Source organism: Lutjanus erythropterus, chromosome 12 (assembly GCF_056507025.1).
Source record: "Lutjanus erythropterus isolate fLutEry1 chromosome 12, fLutEry1.hap2, whole genome shotgun sequence".
Taxonomy (NCBI): Eukaryota; Metazoa; Chordata; class Actinopteri; order Lutjaniformes; family Lutjanidae; genus Lutjanus; species Lutjanus erythropterus.
Genome location: NC_139328.1, coordinates 11,519,376 through 11,531,461, shown reverse-complemented (window position 1 = coordinate 11,531,461; position 12,086 = coordinate 11,519,376). Strand labels below are relative to the sequence as shown.

General features: G+C 39.1%; 1 protein-coding gene across 10 annotated transcripts in view; it reads right to left on the bottom strand.

Annotated features, from left to right (window-relative positions):
- The window catches only part of per2 (period circadian clock 2), a 36,813-nt gene that overhangs the window by 16,951 nt on the left and 7,776 nt on the right, over nt 1–12,086 (bottom strand). For all 10 annotated transcript variants that reach the window (XM_084732450.1, XM_084732456.1, XM_084732457.1 and 7 more), the window contains exons 2-4: nt 9,879–10,444; nt 593–685; nt 279–433 (exon numbers count right to left, since the gene is read on the bottom strand). In XM_084732450.1, the coding sequence (XP_084588576.1) occupies nt 279–433; nt 593–685; nt 9,879–10,327 (697 nt within the window). In that variant the 5' untranslated portion in view covers nt 10,328–10,444. The remainder of the gene's footprint in view (nt 1–278; nt 434–592; nt 686–9,878; nt 10,445–12,086) is intronic.

Here is a 12,086-nt window from a genome sequence, read left to right as displayed (position 1 = left end):
AACAGCCTACAAATGTTCCCTCCAGCACAAAGTTACGTCTTCATTTCTTTTTTTAGATCTCGTTTAGCCACTATGCTTCCAGAATTCCAAAGAAAAGACATTCTTGAGGCAGAAATAACATTCATTAATTAACTAATGAACGTGGAGTGAATAATGAAAGCACGGTCAGCTTAAACAAAAAGGTATCGACTTCTAAACTACGACCAACATACAGGGAATTACTTTCTAGAGACAAGACGGAAACAGAGAGAAGACAAAGTGATGTAAAAGTACTTTACCTTCAACCTGTTTGACACATCGCAGTGCATACTTGAGGGTGTTCAATGTGGTGGACTTGTTATTGTGTCTCTTTTCAGCCGGCAGGTGAAGCTTCAGCTCTTTCAGGGTTTTAATCACCTCCTTTTGGGTCTTGGCTTTGGCAGACTCTTGACTACTGTAAGTTGCATAACGACACACACACGTGCACGGTGGCAAGTCAGATAATGCAAAAAATAGACTAAAAAGATGAAATGATAAATAATGTCTAATGTAAATGTTGTACGTAGTGTTGGTGGTACACAAAAAGCCCCTCAGCAGTGGTTGGTAGACTAACCTGCAGCCGCTGGTTGATGGGTTGTCCTGCTCTGAGCTCAGCAAACTGAAAGCGTTTGAGCTGCTGGGAGGAGATGGACTGTGGGAGTTCGAGCTGTGGGGTGGGAGAAAGACAAATGAACATTTTGCAAAAAAAAAAAAAAAAAAAAAAAAAACAGAGCAAAAAAAATTACTTTAATTACTTCAAAGAGAGACCCAAAGAGAAAGTTGTTATTCTGCCAGATTGATTTTAACTTCTCTCTCGCTAAATTAAATTTTAATAATAAAACAGAATCAAACTGTAGACAGACTGGGTACAAAATGTTTCTATAATTGTCTGATATTTCTGGAGGATGACTTTTACACATCCATCTCCTTCTCATCCAGGTAAAACACTTGAGACTGGTTCCCAGGTTACCTAATATAATAATGATAAAAAAAAATGTATACTCAATCTCACAACATGGGTGTTTTTAATGAGAGCCTAAAAAAGATCTGCTGATTTCTGCCTTTGTGCGAGTGAATGGGGAACAGCACGTCTTCACTCTCACCTCTCATTTTGCAGCCAGGCTACAAAAGAAACCACACTTCATGTCTCAGGTCAGTCTCACCTACTTGAGGACCTCAAGTGTGTCTGCAGCTCAAAGAGCACACCGCAGGACAGCACCAGTACAGGAGGAATTATGGGCCTAAATACAACTAGGAGTCTGGGGCTGTGGAAAATGGTGCGCTTGGTGTCCTGAATCATTATATTATACACTATTGTATTATATTATTCCTGTTCAAATTTACAAATTGACAGAACTGGTTACATTTCACTGTGATTGTGCCCTGTAGGCTGCTTGTTTCGAAGATGACTGTACTGGGTACAAATTTAAAACACACTTGAACTGTCCCGTTTGCTGAGAACTTTGCTGAAACTGAGAAATAAATTTGAAAATGAAGAGAAGGTATTTATATGCACAATGCAGACACTTCTGAATTAATAGTTTGCCTAAAGTAGCTTCCTCTTACCAGACCTTTCAATGCATCCAGTATCCTTTCTCAGTGGACAGAGTTTACACTGTAAAAATGAAAAAGCTGAGAACACTTGAAATTTAAAGGCAACTTTAATGCAATAGTTTATTTTTTCATTTTTAGCCCAACTGAAATTCTCAAACCTTGCTTATCTTTTGTTGAGATAATTTACTTTTCTTCTATCCTCCCAAATTTCATTTCAAGTATTATTGTGAAAACTCAAGTCTACTGCAGTAAGCTGCCTTGAAATTTTGAGTTGTCTCTTTTCTTTTTTCTTTTTTTTTAAACAGTGAATTACCTGTTACCACGTGACTTAACATCCACGCTTAACACGTGAAGATAACTAATCAAACTCTGATTGCTAAGACTGTGAGATGATACAATGTCCGATCTCTCGTGCTTTTTTCTGTATCTGTACGTCTGTCAAACACTTTCTAACACAAATAAATATGTATTTGTGGTGGAAACACAATGAGGTAAGACTCATGTGGAAGGCCTGCCTGCAGCTAAAGAGTGTGTGTGTCCATGTGTGTGATCCACTGCATTAACCTACAAGCTTATCACTGCGCTAATACACTAAAATGACTCACCATAATTCAGGCTACTGTATATAACCTCCTTACCAGGCTAAGAATAGAGGACACCTTTACAAATAGCCTCTGTAAGCACAAGAAGGTATCTCATCTAGGCTTCAGTGCTCAAGAATGCAACAGCTGGTTTTAGACTGAGCATGTATTAGTGTTCAGTAGGTTAACTTGCACAGTTGTAGTAAATCTGTGAGTTATAGGAACATGGTCCCAAAAGAGAGCTCTAAAAGAGGCAGAGGATCTTCTGCTTTGGTTCCTACTTTGTGCAGGGCGTTTCTGTGCTCGAGGTGAAGATCAAGGCAAGGTGGCCTTGTTTAGAAACCGTGAATATGTGTGTGAATATCTGATTACACACAAGATGTGAATAACACAGGGAATTAACTACATATGGATACGGCAAATAGGTGCTGCAGTGTTTCCATTCTGTATTCTGAGTATAAATTAACCATGAGTCCAAATTAAAACTAAAATTATGTGAAAGATTGTTTTCTTCATGATGTAAGATTTTCAAAACCAGTTTGGTCCTAATTCTATGCTGAACACTACTTCTAAACATATTTATGTGCTCATATTAGAAAAGTGATAAAAATATGTATGACACAAAAAGTAAGTATATTCTCCGTTTGTTCAGTTGCAGAAATCTCCTATGTAACTCGTAATATAAAAGAGTCTGAAGTTTGAAAGGTTAAGTTAACAAGTATTGGGCTTTTTTTTTTAAGTTAAACCAGGAGCTAATGTATTTGAACTGACTGACAGTTCAGATTTTTTTTACCTCGGATATAAAAACCAGGAAAGGATCTGATGGATCTGTTTGATTAAAAAAAAAAAACGTTTCAAGCCATTCTGCTACTTTCTCCATAGCTGATCTAAGTTCATTTGCCACTTCCTCTGTACTTTTTCCATGGGTATAAATAACAGTGTCATCAGCAAAGATGTGCACTGGCACGTTTATTCCATGACATCCAGAGGGAGGTCATTGATGTAAAGACTGAAAATGAAAGGGCCAAGAATTGATCCCTGCAGGACACCCATCATATTTGTTATTGGTGGTGACAGAACATTATTAATCCATAAACACAGACATGAAATAAAGGAGGTACTCTCAAAGATTTACATAAATTGTGGATGGCCAGGAGACAGAAACATCTCAGAAAACACAGAAAAGTATTAAATATTTTCATTGGGAGCAGATTTTGCTTTCTCTTTGTGAAGTTTGATTGCAGACAATTGATAGTACTATACTATTACTCTTTTGTGTGGATTCAGGACACAAAACAGGTGTAACTAAAAACAGCTCTAGTACTGTGCATGCTGGATCACATGCACACCTAACAAAGCCATTATATACTTTTTTCTCTGGCATGCTGTATGAACTACAGATGGGATCTCCTCTTCACAAGGATATTTTAATTTCTTTTTCGATTCAGTTAAAAACAATTACAACATCTTACTTTTAAGAACGTAAATAACATTTTCTACAGCAACTACCAGTCTTTACTTATTTCAGTACAGTACTAACTGCACAGAAGAGCCATCCAAAAGCACTAGACTATCAGTCACTAAAATAGTAAACATACAGGGAGCCACCTGTTGTTCTAGCCAATTTAATCCAAAGCCTGGGACTGTGCATCTGTGGTAGTAAACTTAGAATTAAACAGAAGGATGACAATCTACTCAGTTGTGTGTGTATGTAGTCCACAGTAGCGGCTTACAAGCTTAAGACTATTAACAGCTGTGAGATACTGACTCACCTGAGCTACATCTCAGGTTACTATATATAACATGCTTACCTGCCTAAGAATAGAGAACACCTTTACAAATAGCCTCTCCAAGCACAAGGGGGTATCTAATCTATCAAATATAGCCCTCGGTGCTCAAGAATGCAACAGCTGGTTTTAGACTCAGCAGTCTGAGCATGTATTAGCGTTCAGTAGGCTAATTTGCAAGGCTGTAGGAAGTCTGCGAGTCTTGGAAACATGTTCCCAAAAGAGAGCGCTCAAAGAGGGTGGGGAGGATCTGCTTTGGCTTCTCTGCTAAGTGAAGTACATGGCAAGTTGGCCTCGTTTAGAAACTTTCCACTGACCGGCTGTGTGAAAATTTGACCTCTTATCTCATCATCAAGTGTATGTCTGTGTGGATATCTTGTTACTTTTGAAAGACATGAATAACTAAGGGAGTCAGCTACATATAAATAAGGCAAGCGGAGCTGCAGCGGTGGATGTTCAACTATGTATGATGACTAGAAATCAGCTACAGTACTTTTTTATAGGTTGAGCCTATAAAATTCTGCTTTCTGGCATTGAAAGTGAATTATTTTGACTAATAAGCTTGTCCACTTCTAATTCGATTAGAAAAGAAACACTGACATTAGCAGGCAGGTATGAATACTAGTCAAGCACTGGTTGAGTATAGGGTTGCACCTAACATCTGGACATGAGTTTTTGGTCTATAAAATGTCAGAAAATGGTTTAAAAAAACATGTTGATCACGAGATTATGCCCTCATATGCCAAAGACATACAGTTTACTACAAAGAGAAGTAAAGACACCAGGAAATATTAAAATATGAGAAAATGAAATCAGAGAATTTGGACGTTTTCTTAAAAAATGACTCAAAGAAATTACTATCTAACTATCAAAACAGTTGCTGAATAATTTAATCATTGACAAGAAATTGATTAATGGACTAATGATTGCAGCTGTGGTCGACAATCCAATAGTTTCTTTATTCAAAAAGAATCCGGTAAAGTTTGTGCAGCGTTTGAATTCAAAATAATGCATAGAGGAGCTCAGGTGTGTGTTTACGAGGCCCGCTGTCTTAGCCCACAAGCTTATCGGTGCACCAATACACAACAGCACCTCTCAACAGACAATGACTCATCATTCAGATATAACATGTTGCCATATATAATAGGCTTAATGACTTAGTATAGACACAACATCCATAAATATCTGATAGTTATCAGTTTGTAAGCTACACATGCACAATATATTGGTCAGCTCTTTACAGTCTGGCTACAACATCTGGATGAGGTGTGGACTATGGCTGGGCAATATATCAATATTTTATCAATCTATCGCAGGTTTAAATGACTTTTTTTTGTAGAGTATCGATAGAGGTATTTGTTCAAAAATCTCATTATTTTAATATTTGCGAAAGCACCAATATATATTTGATTTAATCCAGATTTCCCAGCCCTATACTCCAGAACAACTGAAGTTATACAAAACAACTGGCATGCTCAGTTCAAACGTTTTTATAATGTGTTATGGGTGTGATCTAAAACATTACAAAAGGTGTGACGTCAGCATTAACTAAGAACCATTCAGCACTTTTAATGTAGCATGGCATCAGAAATGACGCATTTCAGCCTTGGGCATACCTCAGTGTGGGTGTGACCGGGATTAAAAAACCAGGACCGGAAAATAACAGTGATTAGCAACTGTCTGATCCTCGAAATACAAACAGCAACAGTATCAAACATGTCTGATCAATGCTCAGAGATCCTAACTCTCAGTTCCATTCCATTTTTTTGTCTCTCCCACATAGCTAAACCCACAAGGAAATTTCAGACATATGTGGTCCTATATGTGATTCAACCCTTGTGTTCATTTTTTTAAATTTGCCTTTGTGGGGATATGAAAAATGGTCTCCTCTAATCATGGCATTAAAATGAAGAAAAAGCCTAGGGCTGAAACACATCTGATTATCTGCTGCCCTGCTACATTAAATAATCATTGTACATACAACCTAAACATTTTCTTTGGAATCGTTTTCTTGCTGGAAAGTAAAATGTCCCCAAATTCTACTTCTTTTGCAGCCTGCAACAGTTTGCACTCCAGATTTCTCTGAATTCTTTTTGCCCTCTTAGCCTTTTTGGGCCTGCTACAAAGATGCATCCCCTCAGCATGATGCTCCAACCACCATAGAGGATGCTGTTTTTCTGGCATCATGCAGAGTTTGGCTCACTTCTGTTCTCATCCGAGCACAGACCCTTCTCTCCCATATGCCTTCCAACAAATCCTAACACAGATGTCACGTCAAAACTCGCTCTCTCTTTTTCACTCGCCATAAGTCTTTGTATATTTGTACTCAATTTGGTTCCTTTTTTCACTTTGATATTAAAGCCCTGTCACGAAAGTCAGGACTCAAAAAATGAAAAACATTTTAAGTTTCTACGGAGGCATTTCCTCCTCTTTCCAGTATTTATGTGAAACATACCACAAGCATTCTCTGTACTGATTGCACAGATAAAAAATTACTGATATAAATCTTCTCATGTGACTGGCATAGCAATCAACCACATCCAAAATGTGGGACTGTTCCTTTAAGAGGTACATTAGCCTACTAACAACCATTTTTCCTCTGTGACATATAATGCACAGCTGGCCACAGGAACAGGAAGTGCTACTTCCTATAGATGTTATGGGTTTTGGGTGACCAGAAGTCACCAAAAATCCCAAACTCCACATTGTGGCTCAATGAATAGAAATGAAGCAAAACTAATAAATATCTAAGTACAAATTTAAAAATAATATGCTTGTCAACTAAGTATTATGTTTTTCATTTTGTAATCTTTATAATTTTCCTTTAAAACAAAAAGTTTTGCATAATTAAATTAAGCAAAACTTAAGAGAACTCAGACAGAGAGAGAAGTTAAAAAAGTCAGAGAGTGAGTGAGAGAGAGAGAGAGAGAGAGAGAGAGAGAGAGAGAGAGAGAGAGAGAGAGAGAGATTCTATTTGGAGTTTAGGGAGTGGTTTACAAAAAAATGGGTACAAAAGGTTAGAAGTTCAACTGACGAGAGGGAGTGGTGAAGCAAACAGAGAGGCAAACAAAGCAACAGATTGGAGAAGTAGTTAAAGTGGTCTCGTGGTGAGACGCCTGGCGGAGATGCTGGTTGAGATCTCTGTATGATATAGGCAGGAAGAGGGAGTGTTTTAAAAAAAAAAAAAAAGAAAAGAAAAAAATCTGGATCCAAACGCCTAAGTGCGGTAACAGAGGCAGGGCTGAAAGTGAGAGAGAACGAATGTGACGCAACTCCGCTTACTCCGCCCAACCATAAACAGATACAAACACTGCGTTGCTGTGGCAACAACAGTGAGTTGGAGAACATGACACAGCCTATCTGGCATTACCCGAAAGCCAACCTCCTGCACGACATCAACGCAGTCTTCCTACTGGGACAGACAGACATTTCATTCCTTCCACCCCCTCTGGCCATCTCTTGGGCAGACTACATTTTGTGAGAACCTATTTTTGCTCACGCTGATGCTCACGTCCAGGCTGTTGCGGAGAATTTTGGAAGTGTTCTATCATTATGATTCAACTAAAGGTTGATTCATCAGGACTGTTGTCCTCTCTGCTAAAACAGCCTAGAACTAACTGCCTCTTGACACTGCTGTGAGCTGGGAAATATGAACAGGGCTGCAACTAACGATTATTTTCACAATTAATCAACTGTTCTCTCTTCATTTATTATAATCAATGACAAAGAAAGTGGAAAATCCTTGCAATTTAGAGGGTAGACTTTTATCAATTATCAAAATAGTTGACAAATAATTTTCTTTCTAATCAACTAATCGTTGCAGCTCCACCGCATACAAGAAGATTTTCTATATTGTCTAGATTTGTGTGTTTCTTTCTTGTTCTGGCTGTGAAAACAAATCTCCCGGTGAGACATTAAAATCTAAATTTAATTTGAATCTAATCAAATGCCTACCTCTCCCAGTCTTCCAACAAGTTGGCTCAACAGGCTGGCTTATTTACATCTGGTGCAGACTGTGTAGATTGAATGGGATTAAGGTTTATACTCATGTGACTCTAATGCCTTTATATCCAAAGTGCCTAATTTAAGTGTCTTCTTGCACAAGGTGCAGGAGGCGTCAATTTTATTATTTTCAACACATCAGATCTCACTGAAAGATCTTTCATGAGAAAAGATGCCACATTAGCCCACACACAATGTGACAGTGTTAACTTCATAATCCAATCCAACAAATGCAAGACATTTGAAGGCTTGAAATTTGATTATTGATTTACCTGCAAATGATTCTATTAATCGTCTATAGTAGTCTAGAGGAGGTCAGAAAATAGTGAAAATGCTCATCATAATCTGCCACAGCCCTAAGTGTTATATCCATGTTGCTTGTTTTGTCTGACCAACCAAAATCCAAAGATATTTAGGAAAGTATATGAGGTATAGAAAAGGCCCAAATCCTCACATACATTTAAGAGGCTTGAACCAGTGAATGTGTGGCATTTCTGCTTAATTTAAAAGATGACTAAAAAACATTTACTGATTATTCTAAATGATTAATCTTGAGTTGATCAGCTCATCAGTTAATCAGCAGATATTGAGATATTGAAAGTTGGCTCTGTGAAGTGATTGGAAAGATAAATAATGAATGAATGGGATCTGTGGTATCAAATAGTGATATTATAGATGAGAAACGTTGCAGGCTAAATGATTTTGAATCGAGCATCACACTACAAGCTGCCAAAAAACACCACCAACTGCCTCTGCCAAAAGCAAAACGTGAGTAACTTGAATGCACCGTGGGCTGGCCTGAGTTCTAGTTCAGGGAGTTCTAATGTGGTTGTGGTAAAATGGAATGGTGTTCAATTTGTTCTAATTTGTCAGAGTCCAAAAATAAAACGTTCTGATGAACAGCAGATTTTCAGACAGAGGTGTACTTTAATGTTTCTCATATCAAGTGCTCAGTTGGCAGGAAGAGTGTCATTAAAAGCAATACAATTTAAAAGCGATTATTCAAATCCATCTCCGTTCATGTTTTTTTCATGGTCGGCGGAAACTAATGGAGCAGGTTCACTGATGTTTCAAGCAGGATGGCCATCACTGCAACCTTGGCTTATTCATCTGCTGACATTAGTCAGCATTGACAAACACATCGGATGCTGGTTACTGCATTCATTATGCCCAGACTGTGGTGATGAAAGGCATAGCGGACATGATTTTTCATCTTTTAGACATCAGTCTATATGAATATGTTAACTATGAGGGAAAAAGAAAGAGAAGTCAAGTGCAGCACATTTATTCCAGCATTGTCGCTGAAATGGCATAAATTGGTATTTTCTTCACTTTATTTTGTTAGTTATTAGGGATTGGACAGACATTTATCAGCTATGACCCATTTTTCAAGCCTGACTGCTGTGATTTAGATTTATTTCTTGTTTCTATCTTTTCTGCTGACATACTGCTGGATACCTAGCTTCAAAAATGTATTAGTGCTGGCAATGCAACACAATCAATGCAACTACCCCTGCATATTTAATGCTTTATACTGCTTGTGTGTTTAAGGGTGCTCTGTGACTGAGAGAAGTAATCAGTACACCTCATTTTACATGCAGCTGTTTGACCACAATGAGGACACTTCTAAGCTTATTAAAGCTCTGTTTGAAAGCCTAACCTTTGGTCTTCACCTAATTAAGTATCTCGTGCTGCTGACTCTTCATTCTGACTGTCTGTCTCATCAGAGTTCTTGAGATTTAACTTGACACCTTGATTTAGTGTCAGAGGGTCAAGAGAGTTAACCAACAAACTTGACTGATTACTGATTCCTGCACAGTCTGCCAAAAAGAACACTGGCTCCCCACTCTCCACCTCTTTTAAAGTCAATCGCAGCAAACACACTAGAAAAAAACAGGCTTACTAATGATTTCATCACTAACACGTCACCACTGACCTCTTGTTGCTTTCAGAAGATTCCAGCAGCGCCGAATCTTTACTGTTGCCATTGGAGCTGCCTGTTGACTCATGGCCGTGGCTCTCATTGCCATGACTCTCGTTGCCGTGGCTTTCATTGCCATGTGATTCGGTTCCACTGCCACTGGACCCACTGCTCTTCATCTCCACGTCCTCCTCAGGGAGTGATCGGGAGCGGGCATTCTTGCGATGGTTGTGCGGTGAGGCGGAAGGGTCCTGACCGCTGCTGTCGCTGCCCTCCGACGGGAGGCCTAGGTCAGGTCCACCCTGGCTGTAGCCACCCATCCGGTGCAGCTGTGCCATGGAGCTGCACCCTGAGGCTCCCCTCGGCATGGAGCTGCATGAGGTGGACACTCTGCACCCTGAGGCTCCATCCTCATCCCCCAGGACCGGGAAGCAATAGGGCTTGGAGTCTGAATCTTCTGACATCAGGAGAAATGATGCCTTGGGCCTCTTCCAGGTTAGTTAAATAGATGATGACAGGACACAATTACCCCATTGTCACAAGGGCATTGATAGAGTGAATCAAGGAGGAGGCAGGGTGATCTATTGAGAGAAAGAGATTGTGCACGTTAATAATGAAGTAATGCTTGTAAATTGCAAGTTACAAAACATAATTTTCAGTAGACTTACTGCAACAGATCTCTTGTAATTTGTAACAATTGCAGAGGTCGTCTATGCTCTTAATCCTGCAAATGTGTATTTATTCTTGTATTACATGCAAAAAGTGGGAAAATCAACTCTTAACTATATTTTTATGTGGCTGCTGGAGAATAGACACTCTGCTTCTGAAACATTGATGTTATGCCAATATTGGGCATAATGTCAATAAATTAAAAATACAGACTTTGCTTATCCAGTGCAAACACAGATGCGGTGGGGTGATTTCCAAATCACACGAGTTCCCCTGTTAATATCATTCTGATGCAAACAGGGCATTACTGACATGAACTGAAATCAGTGCCCACATGGAAAATAGGAACTCAGTACAAACTTTATAGTTTGCTTTTGAAAATGGTCAGCAGTATTCAAATATTGCATAATTTGTTCAGTTCAGTTCAAAAATCCTTGAGACAAAAATCAATGCTTTGCAAAGCATCCTTCAGAAAGGCTTTTTTCTCCCCGTCTCTTGTCTGTTGTGATATCACAGCACACAGCAGGGTTTAACCTCTGACCTCTGAAGAGCCCTGCAGGTACTTCTCTGATGTACAGTGAAAATGCTCTCTTGTGCAGACAGTGTGGCCTTTAACAACAGTGGGTCTGTCCCATCTGAGCCCTTCAACCCTTTCAAAGAGATCATCCACGCTGAGACATAAAACACCAGACAGTGTTGATCTGAATGCCAACGAAAGTTCCTAGCCAACAGAGTGGAACTTTGGCCGTGCTTTCTGTGGCTTCAAGCAGACGTGTTGTGCAGCACACAGGGCTTTAAACTCTGCCCTGTACAAAACCAGAGTTGTCTCAGATAAAGCTGCTATATAAACACCAGAGGCATACGGAACTGTCTGTTCAAACCATCAAGAGCTGGGCAGATCTTTCCTAGGGAAATTTCCTCTGGATACAGGAAGAGACACGTATTACATTTTTGGGAGCATTAGCAGCGTTGTGTTTGAAATAAACACAAGAAAAACTGAGACGTAACCATGATAAGAGAAAGAACTTCCACTTGTCTATGGAAAAAGACAATACAGCAGTGGCAGAACTGTGTGTCAAGTGATTACAGGGAAATTGAGTTCAAAGATACCACATCGACCAAAGATTGTGGATGCATAATTTTGGTTAATGACAAACTATTGGACAATAGAAGCAACTGAGAAACTAAGGGAATTTAATTTAATCTATCTGGCAAGAACCATTTTGAGAATTACATGTACTGAATTGTAAGATGATCTCACTGAGATGAAAAGATAGTAGGCGATGCTTTAGCCCATAATGATATAGAATTATACTAATTATACCACAGTGATGGAACCATTGGTTTCTATGATTGTCTCTTTGTGGAGTGCTTTTGTACTTGCCTGGACATCTTTTCAGTAAAGTCGGCGAACCAAATTCTACATGTACATTTGAACTTCGTGCTTCAAACATTTGTCTGACCTGTTAATTGTGGTCCAACTTCAGATTTAGAACACAGGGGAAAAAGCATTATCTCTCAGATAATCCCCATTCTGGGCAACACGTTAAGGTC